General features: G+C 38.0%; 1 protein-coding gene and 1 long non-coding RNA gene across 2 annotated transcripts in view; one reads left to right on the top strand and one right to left on the bottom strand.

The window, feature by feature from the left end:
- Positions 1-2,944: 2,944 nt before the first annotated feature.
- LOC110482594 (uncharacterized) lies at positions 2,945-22,030 on the top strand. Its single transcript, XR_002467434.4, has 4 exons — positions 2,945-3,020; positions 4,931-4,972; positions 6,414-6,558; positions 11,492-22,030. It is a non-coding gene; the product is annotated as an uncharacterized LOC110482594 (long non-coding RNA).
- MTPN (myotrophin) overlaps positions 21,126-26,355 on the bottom strand; it is a 30,440-nt gene continuing 25,210 nt past the window's right edge. The window contains exon 4 of the mRNA XM_021552050.4: positions 21,126-24,374. Coding sequence (XP_021407725.1) covers positions 24,288-24,374 — 87 coding nt within the window. The 3' untranslated portion in view covers positions 21,126-24,287. The remainder of the gene's footprint in view (positions 24,375-26,355) is intronic.

Raw genomic sequence — 26,355 nt, 5'->3', positions numbered from 1 at the left:
GAGCTGGCTGATGACAGACTTCACCTGCTGACCTGGCTGGAAGAGGGACAGAGAATGCCAGGGACAGTGTGGAGCAGGCCTGAGGGGAAAAAAAAAAAAAAAAAAAAAAAGAGAGAGAGAGAGAGAGAAAAAAAAAAAGTGAGAAAAGAATGAAGGAGGCAAAGAGACCAAAAGGGAGAGGTGGAAGAAGGAGTAAAACTACTTCAAAATCCAAGGTCTTTGTTCATACAGAAAAGGGTACATTGCCTTCTGTCTGTACATACCCAGCTCTCACCTGAGAGGTACAGTAAGATAAGGCCCTATCCTTGGCTCTGCCCTTTATTTTGCTGTGTGTTGTCTGCTAGCTGGAGATGTCTGCTGGCTGTTTTTTTACCTTGGTTCTTGTTTGCCTGATTAGGCTGTAAACTTTGAGGTGCTCATGCACCATGTCTGGCACCAGTCATGGTCCCTGTGCCTCAGATGAGCCCAAGGAGCTGCTGTAACACATCAGTGCATGGTTTACACTGAATGCTCTGGTGCCCTTCAGCTGCCGCAGCAGCTGGATCCCACTGATGCTGCTGAAGCTGAGGATCCTCCGAAGCTGTTAATACCAAAGCAGAGGAGAAAACATGTTAAGGAATACGTGAAACTTTCATCTTCATGAGTTCTTATCAGGGAAGGAAGGAAGAATGGACAAGGAGATAAACAGCAACAGAAGTGAACAATGTACTGTGATCTACTGAGGACATGCAGATCTAGGCCCAGGAAACTGGAGTACAAACAATCACCTTTTTGAGGCTCCCAGAGCAGACCTCTGAAGCAGGTGCCCACACTTCTTGCACAGGCTTTGGTGAGCTCAGTAGCTCTCTGTAATTCTTTCCTTTAAGGCACTGTAATGAGGTCAGCATCTTACTCCCACTTTACAGATGAGGAAACTGAGGCAGAAGGAGGGGAGGTGAGTGAGCCAAATATGCAGCCTGATCCAGCTACAAGCTTGCTCAAGCTTCTTTTATTATCTCTTGCAAAGCAAAGAGTAAAGAGAGCATCATGCCATCCAGGAGTACACACAACACAAACTTACTTACTTAGTTCATCAGCAACCAACACTGCAATGTCACCAGTTACTGCTAATCTTTTCTGAAAGTTATGGTTTGAAGGGATGAGTAAGATGTTTTCCAAAATCAACAGAGTGCACTAAGAAAGGAAAAAAGAAAACAAGATCTGCTACATACAAATTTCACATCAGAGACAGAGCAAATGTTTCTTATGAGCTGGGAAGGGGCAGAGCACAATCCTCCTGAGCAGAGGGTGGAGTACAACCCTGCTAAGAGAAAGTCTTGTTGCGATATTTAGTTTAACAGTTTCAAAGAGAAATGGGAGGTGAGGTGTTTTCACTTGGTCTGTGGTTTTATTCTGAGGCAATGCTATGGATGTGGCAATTCCCAAGCTTGTTCTGATCTCCCTGCAGAGCTGTGGCTTAGTGATGGAGATCTGAGGGATGAAGATCCCTGCTTTGTGCAAACTGTTCTTTCACCAGATTCTGGGTGTTGCTGTTCTCTGTTGTACTGGTTGGTTGGTTTCACCTGCCTCTTATCAGAAGAGCACAATCTACTCTAGCAGATTGCATAAACAGGATCAGAGCCTTCAAAAAAGTATTTTTGGTATTTTTTCTCTGGTATGCAAGCTGAAAAATACAGACACATTTCTGACTTCCAGTACAAGTCAGATGATTCAGAACTGGAGAGAGACTTTAACTGGCACATTTAACCTTAAAACACCGTCATATCAATGTCATATCATTGACCTAGGGAATTTTTCAGAATGGCCTGTGTTTTTGAAGCTTAGATAGATAGATAGATAGATAGATAGATAGATAGATAGATAAATAGATAGATAGATAGATGTATAGATGTACTTTCTTTTTTTTTTTTTTGAAGAGGTCCACTATCTACACACTGTATGTATGTCAGGAAAAGAATAGCGAAGATGTCTATGTTTAAATGTGTTGAAAATAAGGATGCCACTGCTAGGGCTCCAATACTTAAAGCCAAGCTGCAAGAGAAATAAAATCTGTTTGCATGTAAAGTTACTGGAGCAGTAGAGGGAGTCTGATGTGAAAGGACTCTGGGAAGCAGCAGTGGTGGGCAGGGTGTTGGAAAGGCAAACTCCTCTGAAACCTCTCATCCTAAGCCGCAATTGTTTTAATGCCTGTGTCAGACCCTGCAGCCAGGACAGGAACAGCAATTTACTCACTGCTCAAATGCCCTCGAGGTGCAAACAGCTCTTTCTGAAGTGGTCTGCACCTAAAACCATATACCCTGGAATCAGAATGAGACAAACCCAACAGGACTCTGCAGAGAGATGTTGGGATATTGATAGGTTAATTCTGGTGGCCCACCGGGGAGCTGCTGAATCCATTCTGTAGGGAAACAAAGGGAGAGGTAGTTGTACAATATGCAAAGGCTTTTGTAATTGTCATTAAAGGCTGGAGAATCCCCAGGGTTTTATTTAAGCAGAGAAGCAGTGGGCAAAGCCATTTTAAATGCACAGAGGCACCAGTGCAGAATGGGAAATTAACTAACAGTAGCTATAGGTCAGTGAAGGTTGCAACATGAAAAAAAAAAAAAAAAAAAAAAAAAGAAAGAAAAAAAAAAGAAAAAAGAAAACCAGATAATTATCCTTTCTTTTGTAATTAACCCTTGTTTTCAGTTTCTGCCTAGCTTTCCAGCCCTGAGGGAGAATGTGTTTGCAAGACAGATGCCAGGTGATCTATTTCAAGGTGTCCCATCACTTCTGAAGCAGAAGCAAATTACCTGAACTTGAGAATAAACTGGCAGCTACAATAAAACCTGCTGTCGCTTGTTATTTTTAGATCAAGAAAACGAGATATGTGGCCACAAAGGAAACCCCACCTGCAAGCTTCGATTCTAAGGCTGAGGACACGTTTTTTTCCTCTTAAAGGGCGCCACTCCCCTATGTAAGGCAATTTTGACAGGCTTTCAGAAAGTCAAACTGCCCTCTGCAAGCCTCAGCAAACTCGAGTGAGTAATACTGAAACAAGCTGAGAAGCAGCTCTCCCTGGTCTGTATAAAAGAACCTGTAGAACTGTGCTTTTCTATGCTTTTTAACTGATCTATATTTTTCCTCTTTCCTATAAATTGTCATATCTAGCAAGACTATGTTTGTTTGTTTGTTTGTGGTTTTTTTTACATGGAAAAGAAATTCTTGCTTGGTATTCTCTGAAAAAAAAAAAAAATCAAAATTTTCTGGAGGAAAAGTAACAAGCTAGTGTGACTCATGATCTTCCAAATCTATATTAGGGAGAAACCACCTATCCTGCAGGAAAAGGGGTAGTCATAGGTTGATCTAATCCCCACTAATTCCAGACAGTGCATAAAATCTTCCAGCACCACCTAAGGTAGATTCTGAATCAGGAGAAAGAGGGGTTTACAGGTTGCACATAGCCCCTGATTTCATGGAAATAATGGAAATGGAAATAATTCTAAATAAAGCATTGAAAAAATTCTTACATGTCACAGAAGATCATAAAGAATACCTTGAACAGGACATGAAGCAATTACTGCTACAAGCTCTTTACAGCTCTCTGCTTCTCAATAACTCCTCCCAGCCACAGACTCCTGGAAAAATTTACATTTCTTTCCCATAGCTCAGGCACATATTCTACAGAGCAGGAAGAATGATGGGAAAATTAAATCCACACATTAGACTAAAGTGCTTCCCTGCCCGAGTAAGATGTGCTACATCCACAGGAGAAGAAGAACAAGCAATTGATCACTGTGTCACAGGACAGGATGGAGCTGCTGAATTAGTATTGAGCTGGAGTGTTCCTTCTCTTAGGAAGCCAAGCTGCATTTCACAGATGTCATTTATAATGAAAGATAAAGTTTGCATTCATCTGCAGGTTAGGTCTATAACGAGATTCACTTCCCTGGCCTCTGAGTCACAGTGAAGTGACTCCAGCTCTCCAGCAGGCAGTGTATCAGCCCCAGCCACGGACCTGCCAAGCATCAAATACAAAATGCACAGCAAAGCACCCACTCGCTGTCCCTTGTCATTACATATTCACCTAGGGTATGGCACCTCCTGTCACCCACAGAGCCACGGAAAGTGTGACACTGGAGTGTGACCAAACGGAGCTGCTGCCTCAGGGTCTGTGTCTTTGAAAAGTGCCTAGCTCACCTGAAACCTCCCCTAGAGAAATAAATGGTCTCCTAAAAGTACTGCCCAAAGGAAGGCCTTTCCCAGGATGAGGCTTTCCTTCTTTGCAAGTGAGAGTCTGCTGCAAAATAAAAAGGGGCAGAAAACCCCAACCCTGAACTAGATCAGGTGACTGTGGTTGTGTGACCTAATAGAGGACTGTGTGTTAGAGAGATGTTAATTCTGTAGCGCTCCAGATACAGAACTTTAGGCAGCACTTCAAATTAATGCAAGAGGAAGCTTAATCCAAGTTGCACTTTGTCTTTCCTAATTTTTGAATGATTTGACAATGTTCCTTAATGCTGTGTTTAGGGCTTCTGATTGAGTGGCTAAATGTGATGCCTGTTTGATGAATCCAAGCACACTTTCTAACCCATACTTATCTTGCCACCACTTTAATAAGAGCACTTGAATAATTCATTGTGCACCTGCTTCACATGATCTGCTTTGGAGGTGTCAGCCAGAGTCACCCAGCACAAGCCACTCCTTTGCAAGAGCCCTGGTGCTGGCCATCAGGAGCCAGCAGAGTTGCTTGGCATCATCCTCAAAAAGTCTGAAATTTTCACAGGCTCAGATGCACAGCCGCTTTACAGCCTTCTCCTCAGTCTGCCATACAAGCACCAAAGAAGGGAGTAGGACCAGGCAGCATGGGGCAGGAGAAGCAGAATTACTGGAGCCCTAAAAAAGACTATTTTGAGATTTTGTCATCAAAATCTGTCTTTTTCCATTTCAGTCTTTTGTGAGGCATCCCAAAGTTCCCAGGTGTGACTCACAGGTAAGAACAGTCATGTTACCCAGAATGGTTTGAAACTTTTAAGTAATTCTCAAATATTTAATATTGCAGCTGATGACAGTGTCTGCCCTCCAAGGAAATTTGATCCACTAATCCAAAATGCAAAAGCAAGGAGACAGCAAAATGAAACTGGTCACTTTATTATTATTTTTTTTTTGCCATAGCTGTTTGCTCCACTGCTGCTTATTGCTAGAATTGGCTGAAATAAGGAGTGCTGAAATATATACAGACTAAGCTACACTATTTCTAGCTGTACCCAAAATACTTGGAAGCCAAAGCTTAGCATGAAACACTGTTCTCACTAAATTCAGATGAAGGTTGAAGTCAGATTCAGATTTTGGGAACTTTCACTGGTTCCCAAATGAAATTTCTAAACTTAATAAGGTTTGCTCATTGTCAGATATTATACTCCAGCCATGGAAGTGGTGAAATTTCATTAAAAAGTAACCCAGGATTTACCTTGCATAGAATACATGGCTCTGCAAATCGTACAAAATCCTCTCCAGATCAAAACATGAGTTGCTTTAAATATGACATAAAATGGTGAGATTCTTGTGGCTATCCTGTGCAGGGCCAAGGTTGGACTTTGATGAATTTTGTGTGTCCCTTTCAACTCAGAGTATTCTGTGATTCTGTAATTATTAACAGAGCCCTTTTTTTTTTTTTTTTACGAGTCTGTTATGTAACAGACTTGTAGAAATAAAGTAAGATCTTGAAGCCAGACTTTGTTTCCTTATTTTGCTAATGTTGGGTATGAGAACACTCAGACATTTGGGAAGTAATCAAGAATTCTTTCATATACAGAAATTAAATTGAATTCCCTAATAGTTAGGGAAATAAATAACAAAACAAGGATATTCTTTTAACTTTTTATCCTTGAGGTATAGGAGGTCCCTTCTTCAGTTTCAGTGTATCTGATGTTTTCTAGTGCCTCCACAGAAGCCTTCTGCAAAGGCAAACTATTCCTGTCCAAGTTAACAGGAAACAAAAAACCTGGGATAAAAAAACTGCCTGTAGTACCTTTGAACTTTTCTCTGTGCATTTTTAAGAGAGCTCTCTAAAAAGTAAAAGGGCAAATCACATAATAGCTGAAAAAGGGCTTTAGAGCCTGAAGACATTTAATATCTCAGCATTAACTATTCATTATGAGGCCATATGGATCGGTTCAATAAATGATGAAATAAGTTATTGAGAAGTCAAACCAAGAATACTGGAAAGAAACATTCTCTTACCCAGCTCAGCCACAGATTTGTTGTTGAAGACCAAAATGCTCTTAGCTCACTGAAGGCTCTATGTGTATATCCAGAGTCTCATAACCATTTTTCCCAGGTTATGGGGAACTGGTTTCCCACTTTTCTCTTTTTCATTCCTTTTTTTGGCCATTTCTCTGATGATTGATCCTCATCTCCTTTGTCATCCTCAGAATGACAAAATCTGTACTAAAAATGACACTGAGAGCTAGATGATTGAGAATGCTCACTGATGATTCAGAGCAAACCATGTGTGGCATGGAACGTGTACGGGAAAAACCTCCATTTTGTCACATCAAGAGATTACAGCTATCCCAGGTGAGTATAGCACAGCAGATCATTTTTCTAGGAAGGAATGTGTTATAGCAGCAGTACTGTTAGGTGTTGAAACAAGTGTTTTATGCATTATCAGCTGACAAGCAAGGTGAGAAGATCCTTAAAATAAGGTACAGTTAAAAGCCCTGCTTTTAACTGTAGAGAGCCCAGATATTCTTAGCACTATAATTATTCATATTTGTCTCTTGTAGCTTAATAAAAACCTAGTAACTAGAGAAGAAAAAGCATAGATTTGTTTGCAGCACAAAAAGATTTAGAATTAACTGGTATTTTAGGTAAGTACAGTTGAAATCACCTTCCTGATTATTTACAGCTCCTCGTTTTCTCCTTAATAATGTAGGACCGGCTCAAGGAAGCCACTTTTATGGTTTATATGCTTTTGTGTCTTGGAGTCCTTTGAGGTTAGGATATTGATTTGTAAGCAAGGCTGCTTTTCAGGTTTTTACATTGCCTCAGATGTGTTTCCTGTAGCCCCTGGGGTTGTTGAAGGACCACGATTTCCATCATGAGGCTTCTCCCAGTTACCTGAAGAAGGCCTCACCCACTTCTGCCTGGCCACAGAGGCTGCGCAGACCTCCACCCACCACAGCACTGCCCCTGTTGGTCCCCAGTGGTGACCTGGGACAAGACCTTTGGGAAGAAACTGTACAAGCCCTCAGAGAAATCTCTGGTCACTCTGCAGGACGAGGCAGTGGTTTGCCAAAGTCCCATTCAATGGCTGAGCCAGAAAAACAGGCTACATGTTACAATAACTGCTCCTGTGCAGTGGCAGAGTGCTATTTAAAGTAATTGTTAGGCTTGTTTCACCTGTATAAAGAACAAGCTAGATCAAAACTGGAAGCATATGTTTGACTGACTCACTGAGACTTGCAACATGCCAGCCCATTTACAAAGGGTTGCTTGTCAGCTCTAGCAAGATTGTTCTTCAAACAGCTGATTTTAGCCTGCACTTGACTTGAAAACCAGCAAGTACACCATCCTACAGTTTCAGAAGAAAAACAAGGATAATGAGGAAGAATCTTAGGAAATGCTTATTTTCCATGTGCATTAATTCAAACTATAACTGAATGAAATATTAACATTCATTATTGCATGAGTTATGGCGTGGTTCTAAGGAAGCTCAGGAGATCTAGTCCCATCTCCTTGAGAAAGTTTAACCTACAACCCTTGCAGCTGCAGTTTTGCAACCAGGTGGGATGTGATATCTGTGGAAATACTCAGCCACTGAAGCTGATGAAGCAGATCTTGCCATACCAGACATTTTACTGGTTTGTGGGCTTTTTTTTTTTTTTTTTTTTTTTTTTTTGTTATTTTGCTCAGGGTGATGTCTGGACTGATGGAAGCATGGTTTTCCTAATGCAGCTGTGTTCAGTCCTGCATCATTTTTCTAGCATAGCACACTAGTGGTCCTAGTAATGTAGACATGGCCTGCAGCTAAAATGATCATCAAATGAGCTTTGGAAAGCTCAAAGTTTGCATGCAGACCATGGTGCTTTCCTTTAATTTGCTACTTATACACTTATTCATTTGCTACATCATTTGCTACTTATAAAAAGACAATAATAACAGCAGATTTGTATCTTAAGCACAGATGAATAATAAAAGATAAATAAGCCTGAAATATTTTTCAAAACTCAGGGAATAGCAGCTTCATAGCAGAAAACAAAACGGCTTTTAAAACCTCAAATGTGTTTATTAAGGGGTAAAACAATACCCCAGGCCATGTTATTTCAAATTAATGGGGCCTTTTAACACACATTTCTTGATATATCTTATTTTTATCTGCTGAAGTAATATAGAGCTGTGAAGCATGGCCAGAAGTGGTGCTCTGCAGAGAAATCTCTGCTGAAGAAGCTGTAGAATTTTTATAGTTTCACTTAACTAAAATGAATGGGGGAAATCTCCAAAGTAAGTTGGCAAAAGTTTTTTTTTTAATAAATCCCATTTTCCTGGAAATAAAGATCCATTAATCAGCAATGCTACATCATAAAGGAAACTAAAACCTATTAAAAACCAAAAAAAATTCCTGTCTAGACTTGTAGACCTGTACAACTAGAGAAGCACAACCTTAGCACTGTGGATGCAGCTAAGCATGGCATAAGTGAAGAGAGGCCAGTGATGGCAGAAATCATATCGGGGTGTGAATGGAAATAAACGTTACTGCTAGAAGCTGTTTTCACACTAGAGTACAAATACAGCCAGTGTGTAAAATAAAGTATTGCACTTTGAAATTTAATTAATTGCACCAGCATATAGCCTGTGGCTATGCAAGGCATCAGAACTGAACTTTGATCAATTGAACAGCTTTGTGTTTTTAACACTGTTCAACATCCAACATGGCTCTCAGAGCCATTTTTGAAATATTTTTCAGGTGGTTTGCAATCTGTTTTTCACAGACAGAGCTGTCACAGTGACTCAGTAGGATTCTGCAGAGTAGCCGGTGTTAGAATCAATACAAACAGCTGCAGGGGATGTATCCTTGGGAGGAAGAAGAAAAACCAACCCTCTATTCAAGATTTAAAATTTTCTTTTTAGATTCTAAGCCTTTGTCACTTTTCTTTTTCCATAAGGTCTGCACAGAGGTTACCTTCAACAAGCACAATATATGAAAACACCTGAAAGTATCTATAAAGCATAATGAATTATGCCGTTCCAGAGGGTACCAAATCCAAAGCCAACCTTTAAGTAGCCCAGAAAGGCAGCTGAACTTATAATTCTCAATATGACTTTAAAATATGATAATCCATATAAATTGCAAAAATACGCATCCCTTGTATACATTTTTCTCAGGCATGCATTTTAATGCTTTTTAAAAAAGTATATTTAACTGCATGAAATATATATACACACTTCAAGAAGACGAAATGTCCCAAAATTGCTGGCCTAGGAGGAGTTTGGAAAAAGCACATTGTTGGAAAGGTTTACATAAGTAACTCCTTAAAAAAAAAAAAAAAAATCACACATATCAGTTTTTAAAAGTATTTAGTGATGGATACTCCATAGGCTTTCTCAGAAATGTCTCAGAAATTCACTATTTCCTGATATCAGTTTCCTCACTGTAGTTTATACTCATTTTTATCTCATCTGCCACAGTCATGGAGAAAGACAGCTTCCCTTCCTCTTTGCAGGAGTGTTTTACATATCAAAAGGTCTGTTATTGTATGTTTTCAGGAACTTTGATCATCCTTGCTGCTTTCCTCTGCTTTCAGAGTTTATCCTGCTGGAACTGAGGACTTTTGATCTCTCAGAACTATTTGAAGTGGTAGCTGATGTCAAACATTAGCGTGCTCTGTTTACCTGTGTGCATTGTATCACAGAACAGAGACAACAGTATTTGGCCAGGACTTCTGGACACCACTGCAAGGTCCTAAATAGATTTAGTAGCAGGAAGCCCCAGAGGAACTTGACTGAGAATTTGGAGACTGTGAATTTTCCTTCTATTTCTGTCCTTGACCATAGTGCTTTTATCTCCAAGTATCTGCTTCCTCTGTCAAACCTCCCACATGCAAATGGTGTGGAAGAACCAGGCATTACTAATTTTATTTTTCAGCTGTTTGCCCATGCTATCATTGTAGTGGGGAACTCTAGCAAAGTTGATAACATTTCCATTCAAAGTATTTCTTCAAATTCCAAAGGACTGCCTACTGTATTCACAGGCTTGATGATAAGTAATTGAAACACAAGACAGTATGATGGCTTGTCACAGGCTGTTTGAAATGTCAGTGTGCTGGAAACCTTGGATTTTGATTCAGATTCATGTATTCAGTTGTAGTGCATTTCTGGAACAAATTGCAGAGAGACAAGCTCACTCCATTCCAGGGACAGCAAAATTAATGATCTGTCCCAACTTAGTTTAGGTGGAGATGAGGTTGTGCATTGGAGCTGCCTTAACAGCCACTGGTAATTTGTTGTTCACTACAAGAGGCAGGGGCAGGGAATCAATTAATTCATTCAGGAAAGGAATCGATTGCTCCCCTAAGCATATGTTTACCCTTGTAAAGAGCAGTTTACAGAGTAGGATGCTTCACAAGGACTTTGGGGAAAAGGAGACATTTTAATTGCCTGATCATTTACAAGTTTGGGATGCTTGCATTCTCTTGCTTCCTTTGAAGTCAGAGTCCAGAGCCCCCAAGGATTATAAAATTACAGGATAATTACTGATTGTTAAGGAAATATGCTTTGTAAAATAATTGTCCATATCCTTTCTTCTCTACTGCCCCTTACCCCTGGTAGCCAGTTGATTTTAAAAAGGAGAAACTTCTAAATATTCTAGATAGAAAATGTTTAAGTTTTCCACAGGCTTTTGACCAAAAAAAAAAAAAAAATCTCCCTTCACAAGAAGCTATTGAAGAAATCTGGCAACCAGCATGGATAAAAGTCATGGCATAGTTTAAAACTAGAGACAGAACAAATTGGACATCAGTAGCCATTTCTCACTGTTGACAGAGGTTAATACTGGAGTGAACTAGGGACCAGCCTCAGGACTGGACTGAGGACATTCAACCCACGAATTAATGAATTGAAAGGGAAGGTGAACACCAAGGTGACTATGCCCCCATGATTATTCTAGGCTACTAAGGATTACAAGAAACTTTGGAAAGACATAACAAAGACCTGGGGAATATTCCAGATGTGATAAATTCACAGACAGCTACAATTTTTGTCACTACTGTAAAATAAAAAAGAAAAATTTGCTTCTTTTCCCTAACAGCAGTTAAAATATTGTCTCAGGGTTATCATAGTTTTGCTGTTGCTGTTAGGCTGCATTTTCTGCTATTTCAGCTCTCTTTAGGGCCAGGTGAGAAGTAGTGCTAATGCAGAAAAAGAGGTTGGGGCTCAAACCATGATGAGAAGGGTAGGGGAATTCTGCTGTTTCAGCAGTATTTGTTATTTTAACTGTTTCATCAAACCACAGCAGAAAATATTTGTCTGAAGAGCAAACAAAATAACAAGGAAATCAGCTCTCCTGAATCCAGAGATGGCCACTTAATCATTTGGAGCACCATTCTTCTCAGCAGAGGAAAGCACTGAACAGCAATATTCTCCTGCCTGTGTCTCTACTGTGTCTTTTTGTGGGTATCTGTAACTCTCCCACCATTGCTCCAATGACAGCAACACATTTGTAGAAGCCAAAACAGCTCATGTCACTCACATGTACCTCACACCAGTGGCAGAAGGATCCTTCACACCAGACCCCAATATGTTACCCTTTAAATAGATTTTCCTCTCCCTCCGCTGTGGCTCGTGGAAGCTCATCAACCAAGGCATGCAAGAGCAGAGAGTAAAAAAGGAGTTCAGCAGAGCTTAAAGCAGTCCTGGAGGTGACAGCTGTGAAAAATGAAGTCATTTGCAGCCACCCTACACCTCCTGGCACTTCGAGGCAGAAAGGCAGGGAGCTGCCTCAAGGACAAGAGAGCCCACAGCTTTGTCACAGTGGATTAGCTCACCTTCAACCACATGGATTTGTTCTTCCCAGCCTCCACTGGGATTGCTGGTTCCAGAATGGAGAGACTTAGTGCTTACTTATGGCGTTGAAATACACATTTATCTTTGTTGTTTCTGTATTAAGGATTACTGGGCTTGGGTGAGTGGTTCTCAAAGTTTTCTGTGTAATCACACCAGAAGGAAGTTTCACAACCTCAAGCCAGATGTATAGAAATTAATTGAATGTGGTCATCCTCAAAAAAAAAAAAAAAAACAAAACAAAAAAAAACAGTCTGAAAGTGTAGAAAGCCTGTGGAAAGCAGCTCTTGGTAATTATTGTTCACTTATATGCTGCTAATTTTAAATAGGATTTTGCATTTTAGAAGGGCTGCTGTGCTTGCCTGTTTCAGGAAGAATCATTACAACTGCTTTCCTGTGCATTTTGCAATACTATATTTCACAATGCTCTTTAAGCGCAGCAGAATATAGTGGTTTTACAGTTAAAGATTAAATAATAGCACCATTTAGAAAGCAAGTATTGAGGCAAAGAACTTCAAAGCTGCAACATTCTCTAATTCAGCTTCTATGTATTTAAAACTGTAAATACAATAAAAGAAAAAAGCTAAATGAAAGAGCACAATTAATTAATTTTAAAATATTATAATTAATATCTCATTTGGACTTGAGATATTTCTTTTGCTCTCTCCCAGATTGAAGCACAAAAAGTCCCCTGAACTTTATAAACTTTTATCTTACTATACTGAGTCAAAGCCCTCTGCAGCAGAAACTATTGGACTGTGTAAATGGGAAATTTATTAGTGAATGCATTGCAACAGACACTCATTGCTTTCCTTTCCTGTAGGGTTAAAACTCTTTCTCTTGCCCCAGCCACAAAGAAAGCTTTGCTGCAAGAATCATTTTGTCACTTGCATTTTTTTTAACCAAATTTCTTGCAATGCATGCTCTGCATTGTTTTCCTCTTTCTTATGTTACCTGATAATGTTCTGGTTTCCTTAATAACACTAAAAATATCCTGCTTTGCGCCTCATATATTACCTCTAGAGATGTTTTCAGTAGCATCCCCTTCCAATGCAATTTCCTCCAAAACTCATCAATTTATAATCAAAAAGAGAGCAATGGTTTGGACCCAGCTGCTTTGACAGCACAGACATATGAATTGCACATAACCCTGCACATTCCACCTTGCTTTGTGTTTATTAAAAGGTTCTCCCCACCACCGGCATGCTCCACTTTTTAACCACATTTTATTTTCCAGCCAAGTGTTATTTCTTGACATGCAAGCAGGACAAATTCTTCAACTTGGCACTAATATCCTGGGCAACTGCATTGCACAGGTTAACAGTGCTTAAACTCACAAGCACTTCCTCCTTTTGATCATATCTTTCCAGAGGGAAATCAAAACTGGCAAGATCAACCCAAATCTTCAAGGAGGGACTTGCTAAATAACTGTGAAACTGAGGGAAGAACAGATTTTCTGGAGCCTGAGTTTATTTATATGTTGGAGAACCAGAAATCAACACAATTCTCTCTTTTCCCCTCTCTACATACTTCTTGTATGAGTCTGAATTCCTTTGCTGCAAAAATAACCTGTTGCAGGAACAACACTCAAAGTTCAACTTTATCTTTGCAAGAGCTAAACGCTGCAGATTAAAACAATGAAACTATTTAACACCCTCCCTAATATTTTCCCCTAGTATTTCTCAAGTGAGGGAAGCACTACACCTCACAGAAGTAGAAAAGATGAACGTTTTTGAGAAGAGCTGGCCTCCTGTAGGCACTTGGCCTAGGTATCAATGAAAACAACACCACACAGAAACATCTGCCTCTTGACATGGTGGAAAATAATGGAGATTGCAAACATGAACCTTTGAGGCCGAGTATCTCATATTTCTCCAATGTAGTCACACAACCTTGGAGAAACCAGTTAAAAGATGCTACCAGTACTGGCATAGGTATAAAAACACCAAATAAAAACCTAAGTAAGTGGCAATTTCTCAGGCAGAAACACAAAGTCATTTTTTTCTGTTGTTTTTGTTCGTTAGTTGGTTGCTCTTTTTTTCTTCCTTTTTTTTTTTTTTTTTTTCGTTTTGAGAGCAGAGGGTGGGAGGTTGTTTATTTGTTTTGCATTTGGAAAGGAAGTAGCAGAATACCAAGGTTATTTTCATACCAGCTTTTCATGTTTCTTAGCAGCTGCTTGTCAAACCCAAATACAACCATTTAAATCCTCTTTACAAAGAAAGTGTTTGGATTAAACAGCCCTAAATTCTTCAGTTCTCAAGAGGAAATTCTTATATGTTAGGTACCAATTGTGATAACAATGATGTATGATGAGTTCCATTTATGTAGCATTCAGCTGTTACAAAAATTTAAATCAGTTGTTCTTATCTAAACCTAACAAAGAAATAAAGTATCATTTTTTAACCACAAAATTTTATCAAAGTCCAGGAATCAGGGAAATTCCTCCCTCTTATTACCTGGTGATCAATGGTCCATGAGTAAGATGAATTACCCTCTCTCTTTCTTCTTAAAATGAAAGAACAGTAATTAAAGGAAAAAAATCTACTGTGCTAGGTATTACTCTGCCTGTTTACACATACAGAAGTTTCCCTCAGGCAAGAAGGGATTATTCTATTTTAATCAAAGAACATATACAACATAACTCCCAGCTTTAAAAGACCCAAAAGACACAGAATAATGAATTCATATTCCATTACAGGTAGATGAATTTTTGAATGCAAAGGAAAAACCTGACTGAATTCCTCATTATAACAAAAACCTGAAAAACAATCAAATCTGCTGATAACATAATAAAAATTGACATTTGTTACTATTAACCTGTCAAAAAATAGATCTAGTATAATTTCAAAGCCTCTGCAAGACAAGCTTTGTATTTGCTCTTAGTCAAATACTTTACAAAATTGAATCCCTGACTAGATATTTGCCTTTATCACTGCTGCACTTGCACTAAATAAAACTTAAAAAGAAACTTGCTACCCTCTTAGTGTATATCCACAGTGCTTCCTAAATGGGACTGCTGGCAGGAGTGACAAAGCTTTACACCGGGGGTTTTGTCCACTGGCTTTTTAACAGTGGGGCACACAGAACCTTTGAAGAAACATTCCAACCCTCTGAAAATCACTGAGGTATGACCCACCCATAGGTGCATCCTAGCACATATACCTACTACTACCTGGCAAAGGTTTGAGCATTTCCTTGGGAGAGATTCCAGCTTTTTTTATCCACAGGAAGTTTTCACCAGATAGGTCAAGCTCACGTAAGCTCTTTCAAATCAGTGTTTCCTCACTTTGGCATTTCATCTCTAGATAAAAATGACAACAATCTGGTTGAAACCTCTTTTCAAAAAGGTAACAGCTTTCTGCCTAGATGGCCATGAAATTATTGATGTGTTTTCCCAGTCACCAGTGCATTTGGAGGTGCACAGCGTGTCACAGCTGCTCTCCAGAGTGAAAAGGCTTGTGTGTGCAGCAGGCAGCTCTGCACTGACATGGGCCCCTGCTTCACAGCAAAACTCCAGTGCAATAAAACCAACATTTTCCAACCCAAGTGGCTGAGGAGCAAGAGACATTTAAGATCTTCTAAAAAAAAAAAAAATTAAAAAGTAATAAAACCCAATTCACAGAGAACATGTTTCATCTATCATTTTGCAGCAGGAAGGCAATAAAAAATAGGTTCAGCATGAACACACACAAGTATTACCAAACACTCAAACTCAAAATATAACAAAATCCAACCATTTTAATGAATTAGATTATATCTCACAGATGCACAAAAAAAAAAAAAATCTTATTCCTTAAAGTAACAGGTGCTCAGGGAAACAAGCTGATTTGTCCACCATAAAACCTGAATGCAATACAACTTGCTTTGCCTTACCTCAACATGTACTGTCCTCCAAACCCTTGTCTGCAGCTCAGATTTTTACAAACTTGGCTTATAATTGTTACTGAAAAGCACTTAGTCTCCAATAGAAACTGTGAAGAAATAAGCCTGAAATAGAAATTGGTCTCTGAAAAACTTCTCAGTCGCTATGGGATCTTCTTATTTTTTATCCTTCACTTGCCTGCCTTGTTCATTGGTGCAATATTTTAAAATCCTGCAAAGCCCAACTCTCTCTCCTCTTGGGCTCCTATGTTTTTCTACTCTTCTACACTGCAGATGGTCTTTTAAATCCAGATCTTTAATCGAAAATGTTTGTTTCTGGATCATCCTTCTATCAAAAATGCCTAATTTTTGAGGTGTGTGCTTGTCCAGGTGTATTCTGAGTTATGCTCAGAATATGTTATGTATCACAACTAGGACGAACATTAGGAATCACAAGGCCAACTACAACATAAAGAGCTGCAGGATTGTAACATGTGATGTCTTCTATTTCTGCCAGCAGTATGATGTATTAACCATTAGCAGTTCAGTATGATAAATTCAGTACCTTGCAGGTTTCAGAAAATTATCTTGCTGCAAAGGTTGAAACAAAATCAAGTCATTTACATCATTTCTAGCAACTGTCACATTACTATGGAACAACTTGGGTTGGAAGGGACCTTAAAGATCTTCCAGTGCCAACCCTCTGCCAAGGGCAGGGACATCTTTCACTAGAATTTAGGAGACATGCAGTCAAAAGGGCCTCAAGAACTCAAGTAACAGGCAAGTTAGACCTCTTCTGTCACACTCACATTACTTCAGGGTAGCACAAAGGATCTCCTTGGCATTACTGTATTTTGCAACCACTTTATAATAGCTTTCAGGAAACAAAAACAAAACAAAATCAACCCCCCACCACAACAAAGCAAGAAACAAGGAGAAGGAAAGTAAGTAATGATATTCCAAACCTGCAACTACTTTAAGACCCTCAAATGTGGAGGAAAAACAAAAAAAAAAAAAAACCAAAAACCAGTAAGGAAATAAAGCATCTGATTCTTTAAAAAAAGTACAAACTACTATAAGATTTAAAAGATGTGCCTATAGTAGAAAGGAGGTAAGATGGAGAAAACCTTTCATTTATTTACTTCTCCTCAGTCCTCCCTCCCATGGGTTTAATTCTCCCTTTCCTGTTATAGATGAGAGATAGCCTTAGATGGAGTTTTTTCTAATAGCATCTTCTAACAATTCTCTACCTATTTTCAGGGCATCCATTAAAAAGGGAAAAGTGTGGTGCAGGTAAAGCACAGCCTTTGGAAGCTGTGCATTCAGGAGGGGCAGGTAAGAATGGGAATAGGCACAGGTGTCACAGGCCAGCTCTGGCACACAGAGAACAAATGCTTTTTGATAGAACATGATCTTCTGAAACCATTCAAGGAGGTCTGGGTGGCAATTTATAGCACACTTCCCTCTGCACATCTCTCTCAACCTTACCTCTTCAAATTAAAAAAAATTTCAATCTCAAACTGAGATTTGTAAATTGGGAACATGGGAATTCTTTTTTCCCCAAAGTAACTATTTGTTAAGTAACTGACAGATAGTTACTTTTTAAAATATTTTTAAAGAAAGAATGGCCAATATATATTCAGCTTTTTATAGTGAGAGCACAGCCTCAGAAGCACCTCCTTATTAAGTGTACAGGTTATGCAGCTTCATTGCTGTAGACTGGACCTACTTTATTTCAAATTTAATGTAGCTTTGCAAATATTTAAAAGTATAGCTACCTTTAGCAATTTCATTAATTTATAATTTAAGGTCTTGTTCTTATGTTTGAAGCCTCTCACACTAGAAATTCGTGTGTTTCCTCCATCTGTCTCATCTCTCTAAATGTGCTCTTCTGTGCTTCTGAGAACATTACTGACATTGCAAATTGCACTAAAAAACCCTTTAAGCTGTATCAAGAATTGAGAGATAATCCTCCCATCAGCTTACATCTTAAATGAACAAAAGAGAAGGAAAGAAGTTGGTAAGTACAGAGAAATTAGTGTGATGCCTTGAGAGGCTACCTAGAACAGAGGCTGGACAGTGTTAAAGCAATAAAGTAGGGATTAATTAAAGCCTTCAAAGGACACACCTTGGGCAGTACAAGAGCCTGGCTGTAGTTACACCCAAGACGGACTCAAGTGTCACAAGTTTTGACACTTTTATAAGTTTTGGTCCATTTCCACATTTGGCTTAAGTATCCAATTACAGCTTCAGGTTATGAAGTCCCATGATCCCAGACTGCTCTCCTCAGTCCACTGTTGTTCACACTTTTTGGGCCCAAAGCTGTAATGGTCCTTGGTTCTCAGAATGGAAAAGAATTGTTTTTCTGACTAAACTGCGAAGAGAACTTGCTATCACTTTATATGAAATTCAGTTACACACTAATGCAGTACAGAATCTGGAAAATATGAAAGCTAAAACTTCCTTAAGTTTTATCTGACTGCATCATGTGCATAGTCACAAAAAAATCTGTTGCTGTTGTACTGATCCCGGTTCTAGTGGCAGCTCACCAGTATCTCCAAAACTGTTCCAGATTTATCTACATGTAGACATCAGTAAGAGGTGCAGCACTAACTTTTCATAGCAATTTGTCAAAAGTATAGATATGAGGAACAATAGATATAGATATTTCAGCACAAATGTTCTTGTATAACAGATATACACAAATACACCCTAAATTTTCTTTTGGCCAAAATATTGTAGAAGATAAATTTCTGCTACAAAATGTGGAATTATTGCTTCATGCAATGAAAAAACCCTTTAAAAGTAGTGTTGCAAGACAAAGCCCACCAAAGTATTTAAAAGTAACAAGAATAAACTTTGGGAAAGACTTCTGGAATGTTAAACCAAAATTTATATGCCATAGATCTGGTTTGGTGGCTGCACTGAGAAATTGGCAATAGCCAAATAACCAAGATACCAAACCAAGATCTTTTCTGTCAATCAAACAGATCTGTTGGTTTTCCACTGAAAATAATACAAGAATAGATAAAAAAGAATAATAAAAGAAAATGAAAGGGTGGCTGGACATGGTCACAAGATGCTGCTACTCAAATAAAAGACTACAAATCTTAATTAAAAGTGTATTTCAAAAGGAAAGAGGAAGCATAATTTAACTTCCATGAAGAGTTACATACTTTTCAAGACTTCCCACCTCCAAATAATTTTCAGACAAGAGGTAAAACAGTAATCCAAACTAAGTATTTTTTTAGCTGAACAAACTGAATATTCTTCCAAATGTAATTGAGAAATTATTTTCATTTAGAGGAAAAATAATAAGAAACACATACAAATAAATGTTTCAGAGTTTAATTATTTAATATATGGACCAAAATTGAGCTCAGTGGCCAAGAAACTATTTTTGAGACTAAGTTTTGGACCCTTCAAATTTATGTTCAGCTTGAGAAAACTAAAATTCTCCTTTAATGAATTTTGATAAATGGATTGAGACATGCAGTCTGTCGTGGTTTTGGCACACTGTCCTGCCTCTTAAGTTGGATGGCCACAAGATGAACCTCCAAGCATGAAAACCTCTATTCTTTGTTTTGAAATGTTGCAAAATGATGTAGTAAACAAGAACTGACTGAAAAGCACAAAAGAATCCTGTGTTCTGTGGCAGCCTGCAGTGCACCCAACCCAGAGACATTTGGGACGTGGGAGAATAGGGAGGAGCACTCAGGTGCTCTCCAAACACCACCTGAAGAGTGAAGACACAAGAGACTCCAGGATTTCTATTTAAAAGAAGGCTCTCCAAAACACTATTAGGTCACAATAGCAAGCAATGGTATTTAAAAGCAACACTTCCAAGTTTAAATTAGAAAACACTGTTTTGACTGCTAAGGTGGGGAGAGAGGAGCCCTGATCTTAGGAAAAAATGTTAATTTCCTTCCCAAATAGACAAAAATTGCATGGGTTTGAAGACTCTGAAGGCACTGCATGAAACCAAGTGCTTTTCCAACATTCATCTAAGAAGTTTATGGCATAGCTTTGAGGTGAAAGTTGTTCCCAGATGTCAGATCATGAATAAATCAAATATTTTGAGGAGAGCTCTGACAGTATAGTTTTCTCCAAACAAAGAAACAAGTAAGTGTGCAATTGAAAAAATTCTTTTCTTGGGCCAAAATCCCTTTGGAAGGGAGCTGGGAAACTATTCTATTTTAAAAGATCAGCCATAGATAAATATTAGAGACTCTTTACCTGCATAGATGAATTTGGTTTGCCAGTCACTGAGGAATGTGAGTGAAAGAAATCTGCATTTTGAATTGAGAATATTTCCTCCTGTAGAGAAACTGCCCATTAAAAAAAGCACTAAAGCTACATCAAAAACATTCACAAAACAAAGAGTCAGCAATTTGAACACGAGAACTGAAGCCCACACACATCAATTGCCACTGGCCATTACATCATTTGAACTGCTTTGCCATTTATACTGAACACACACACTTGTTCCCTCCAAAACCTGACTGAAAGGTTGTGCATACAGCATGAGAAGTTTTGTAAACTTTTCAAAGTTTAGCAGAGAAAATCAGGAAATTTAATTTATTTTGAAAATTTTTTTTGTATTTATGGTTCTACTTTGATACATCTTCCTGTACTTTTCTTTATAAGTGTCTATTTTAAAATAAATCATATCAAACACTTCAGGCAATTAGATTCAAATCTCTGCTGACAAACAAAGTTAAAAAAGGAAGTTCTGACAAAGTCACTGTAAAGATGTCACAAGAATAATGAATAAACATTTCTATACAATTTTATTCATACTTCAGCTGCGATTTCTGTTAATAACTGTTTTCAATTTCTTTGATGAGGGAGAAAGCAATTTGAAAGCAGTCTTCACGGGTAATAGGAGGAACATTCCTCTTTCTATAGATTGTCTCTTAGAATTTAGCATGAATAGAAGAACTTCAACCTTAAACATTTAAGCAGGAAAAACAGACAACAAGGCCACAAAAATTCTCAAAACCCCCTTTAAATTGATGTACTTTAAAACCCCCCAAAACAATCACAAAGAACATTATATTTAATTTTCAAAGCAGCTTCCATTCCACATTTCTTATAAGCAGCTAAACAGATTAATCACTACATGTGAGCTGGAATTTAGATGCCTTCCAGGCAAATAAAAAGTTGTAGCCTGAGGTTAATAAAACACAGGAACAGAAAGAGAAATGAAACTCCAAATTCTCATATCGCACATTTCAAGTTTATTCCATTCATTCTTGCAACACAAACTTAAAAATACAGTATCATTTAGCATTCTGATGTCTGTGAACCATGATGATGAACCCAACTGTGTCAAAACAGTTAACAATGGTGAAAAGAGAAAGTCAAATATCAAAATGCACAGAGCACTATTTTTTCTTCTGTCACTGTGTAGAAAGATGATTGTTTATCCATTTACAAAATATAATTAAGACAAGTTTGTTTTGAAATTTTGCATGCAACACTGCAATTGCTTGACCTAGGACACTCTATTCTTACCAGCCTCTTCTACAAATAATCAATGTTATGTTCAGTTCCATTTAACTATTGTACTCCTTTTCTCATTTGCTCCCTGTAAGAAAAAAGGAGCAGAGGGTACAAAATTCGAAATATATTTAAGTTTATAACTTATTCAGCACAAATTTCAAAGGAAAAGGTTTAAGAACAGAGTGGATTTCCAAGTATATGCAATTCCAGTCTGACAAAGTATTTAAATTCTGTTTATAGAATGAAAAATAATTTACAGTTTGGTATTTTTATCTAGTTAGGACCTACTCAAAGATAGAGGAAGCCACCCATTATTTTTTCCACAAAATAGCTAGCAAGAAAGAAACAAATGAACAAGCCCAGTCTCGAGACAATTACAAATGTATAAGCTTTTATTTTTACTTTTTTTTTTTCTTTCAAATCCTGGGCAACATAATTAAACACCTGTTATGTAGTGCAAAAAGCAGAAAAGTATTTCTTCTTTATAAGCCAAACATTAAATGCCATCTTTTTAACTATCTCAAAAGGCAGCTTGGGTATATATTACAGCCAAATTAACACTTGACTCACTGAAGTTTGTTTGTTTCTTTTTTCCCCTCCAGGATGAAGTAAGAAAAAATAAGGTGTCCCCATAATTGTAGAAAAAGGGAGGCAAAATTGCCTCAGTGAATCTCCAGAAGAGTTAGTACAAAGATGTTTCTTTCCTCACTTAAATGAGAGTTAAAGGGAAGGGCAGAAAAGAATACAGAAGAAAAAAAAAAAAAAAACCAACAAAAAATACAAAACTACTATGGCCAGACAACTTGACACTAATCAACACAAAAAACTTGAATAATCAAGTTCTCCACGTAAAAACAGATAGCAGTTTTCTAGACTAGTATTTGAATAGCTAAGTATTTAATAGCATAATATGGAGGCAAATTGATGCCAAAGATTGTTACTTTCATAGCTGAATAAAGAGTTAAACCTATAGTCTGTGTTCACACTATTACAATGACATGACAATCCAGCACTGATCAGAGATAAGATTAAAGAGTCCTCTTATAAATAGTCATTAAAAGCACTGTTCAACAAAAATTCTTGTTCTTTTATCAGCAGTTCACCAATTGATTTATCACTGATTTCCAACCCTTCTGCTCTACCTTGCCACCATCTCCAAGAAATAGAGTAATTGCACTGTACAGTTTATGGCCATAGAGTTGATTGTTTTTTCCATTGCTTTTCTTATGGTATGTGTAAATGTAAATCAGTTCCCACTCTCGTTTTACCCTCTCAATGCAATGTTTTTCATATCTCAGACAAATCAATCCTAATATACAACATTATTCAAGTAAAACTAAGTCTCCATTAAATGAGTGGTAGTCACCAGTCTACTTCTAGATATCCTCTCAATTTCAACAGTGATATCAAAATAATATCAGCTACTTTTGTTTAAGAATTCAGCATGAGATGTTATATACATTTGTTTTTCTGTATTGTGTTTGTCATCATAAAGTTTTAAATCTGTATTCCAAAAGAGAGGAACATGTATAGTTTGTGGTATAACCTGTTACTCAGTTTTAGGTGAACCAGGAGTCTAATGAAATTTTCAGTATAAAAGCCAGCAGCTCAGATATTCCTGAGGACCACAAGACATGATGGGAGTGCCTACTACATCATTAAATACCTTCCCATGAATGATCAAGACTCATACTTACTGTTATAGTGAATCTTATCTAAAAGTCAGTGGTTAATGTGGTATGGTCACACTGGGAACTTCCAGAACAAGCCTCATTTCTTAATGGAATTTAAAGAGATTCATCCATTTGACAATGAAACACTGATTTGAAGATATGCACAATTAAAAAAGAATAGTAGTAATTAGAGCAAGTTAAGACTTCTGCTTGTTCATCTTCCTGCTTCTACATCTGAACTTAGAAAGGTTCTATGTTTACCAGAAAAGTTTAGCAACAATATTCACCTGATATGAATGTCTAAATAACTACTGCTCATTTTCCACATTTGCCTTGATTATTCTGGTGTACCCAACAGCCTGGAGCTTTCACATGTGTCTAGGAATTTTATGCTGATGTGATGAGTAAAGAAATTTCATCTTACATTCCTTTTGGAAAAAAAACTACAGTAAAATTTTGACCTCTCTCTCAAAAGTAGTTACTTAAAATGTCTGTCCTGGACTAGAACAAATATGGGAAAGAAAGACTTCAAATTCAAGCATCCAAAAGTACCTTGGCAGATATTATGGAGTGTAACACCATCATGCCTCAACTGGTCTTTCTTGGTTTGCTCAAGAGTCAGAAAACATTAGTGTGACATCCAATTAGTCAATATAAAGAACAGCTCCAATAACTAGTATCAAAAGTCCTCAAAACTGCAACAGAAGCTTTAGGCAGAAGAAGAATAAAGCTACCCAATGAGAGAGAAGAGAGAAGAGCAACCCAGCCACCTACATTATTACTACACTTCAGATTATGGCAGACACTAAGAGCATGGGACTATTGTCTCCTTCACAATTAGTTTCAGGTACATAGCACTGTACTTCCATCTAAAGGAAATACTTCCATCCATCTAAAAAAAAATCTTAGTACTAATCTAGGAGGCTTACCAGCCAAATATTCAGCATGGTTTGTCTTCCTTCTTCCATTTTCACTAGAAATGGGAAGAGATTGTGCACTGGAAAGATGTCCTAGAGGGATTGTTCATAATAGCTTTCCACCCTCTCCAACCAGATTATCTTTGATAAGATAAGCCCCTAACTCGTCTGACTCATAAAGAATTTCTCTCCCCCCAAAGTATTTAGCTGAAGAAGCTGGAAGATGCAAAGAGTGACAGACAGGCAGCAGCGTGAGGCCACAGGAGAGACATTTAAGATATCAGTCCATCCGTCACTGAAGAAGAGCCTTGATTGCCTGGTTGTCAGTGGCTTCAAAGGCAGTTAGTCCATCTGGGCCTTTCACAGTCTTATCAGCACCCTGGAAACACAATGAGAAGGACTGTCAGTTCATAAAGCCAGGCTGCATCAGTACAGAGTGCTACAGAAAAAGTCAAAAGCTACATAACTTAAATAATTATATTGATTACCATACAGCTTTTTACTGCAGTGCCTTGTGTTCATTCAGAAACCAACCAGACAAGATTTATATACAGAACTTTTCAGCATGCAGCTAATCTGAGTTTCCAACTTTGTCATTTAAAAATAAAGAAAAAAGCAACAATTTTTGTTACACAGGAAGCTGCAAGTCCAACAAATTATCAGTTAATCTTAGACATTTTTTGTTTCCAGCAATTACTACTCTTATAAAACCAAAAATTCAGTATTACACACTTCTACAAAATCTATGGTGCAAGAAGTTCTCACATGCTAATTTACACAGGTAATACCTGGAAGAGCTGATTTACTAACAAATCATAATATATTTGTTCTATATCTCTTCCATTCTGAAAAAAAAAAGGTCCCTGTTGATACATCAGAACAAAATTGTTCCAAGTCCAAAACTGTTCAGGTTTGTTTTGAAACAGAACAGGGAGGCAACAGGAAAATAAAGGCTAATGCACCAACTGGATAAATTGGAGGATAATGCACTAACCAGATAAATCAAAATTAGAATAAACTGCTGCAAGTAAGCACAAGCACAGTGCCAGATTTATGGGAGGAGAACAAAAGAAGGGAAACAGAGTGATTAACTAGTCATGTTTGCTTTGAGCACTGTGTAATCACATTCATGAAAGGGAAAACACAGACTAAACAGCTAAATAAAGGGACAAAAATTATTAGCAATCACAGGACTGATTTCATAAAAACTCTGTGAATCTTGCTTGAAAATGACAAGAAAAACACATTTTGTCAAAAGTGTGTACAGCAGAGGGTTGCCTTCAGTTTATGCATAAGCTCTCCACAAAGTAGGTACAAATCCCTTCTCAGTTACAAGGAAAATGTTAGTTACTATTAAGAACACTGAATAGTTTAAGAACATAATGGCTCTAGAATTTCCATAGCCTCTTCACTGATTAAACGCACAAAGCCTCACTGAACTTTCATACATAATACCATGTCTGTTCCCAAGACAACTCTCACTTCCCTAAACTTTTCTAACAGTCTAATAAACTGGATCTGATACCACTGTGATGTGCTACTACTTTTCACAACGCAGGATATTTCCCTCTCTGAAACTTGCATACTTTTTACTTGCATGTACTCAACCTGTCATTTGAAAAAGATGGTTTTGCAGTGGTTTTCATGGCAGCACTGCCAGTCTTGTGGTCCACTGGCCAAACTGATCCTCTTGGAGCTGCTCATCTTCCTTGTGGCCCCTAGAGACTCTCACTGCAAGAGATGCATTGAGTTCACTCCAGTGACAGGAGCAATTTTTAGTATTTCCTCTCTCCTATCACTTGGCCCAAACAGTACAAGGATGTTACAGTTCTTTGGGATATGAACATGAGCTGAATTAGCCTGTTCCCAACAAGTGACAATCTGATTACTGCAAACACACACTTGGGCTGAAACCATGGGAACATGTCTTGTAAAACATTTATTTTTCCCCTAAGAAAACCCCCGAGAGATTTAGCAGGTATTCAACACTTATAATCTTAGTTGTCCAGGGAAAAGAAAGGCAAGTAAGAGTACAAGTAGCTTATTCTACAGGTGTTGATTATTTCTACTGCTTAAATAGCACTAAAATCTGTGTGGAAATCAAGAAGGCTTCAAATCTGTTCCTTGATGTTAAGCTCAGAAAATCTTGATTTGAAGAAAAATGGAACTGTGCAGTAACTGACCTGACAGAATTTAAAGAACTTTAATTCATAAAACTCTCCACCAATGTGCCAGCATTTAGGGTACCAAAGATTAATGGTTAACTGAGGTAACTTTGAAGTATAAAGAGAGGTTTTAATCTTAACATAGGACTGCTCTCCCCCCTCAGAAAAATTATTGACATTCAAGATCTGGGTTTC

The sequence above is a fragment of the Lonchura striata genome, chromosome 1A, assembly GCF_050655825.1.
Source record: "Lonchura striata isolate lonStrDom1 chromosome 1A, ASM5065582v1, whole genome shotgun sequence".
Taxonomy (NCBI): Eukaryota; Metazoa; Chordata; class Aves; order Passeriformes; family Estrildidae; genus Lonchura; species Lonchura striata.
Note: the sequence above shows the minus strand (reverse complement) of the source record. Positions and strands in the feature narration are given on the sequence as shown.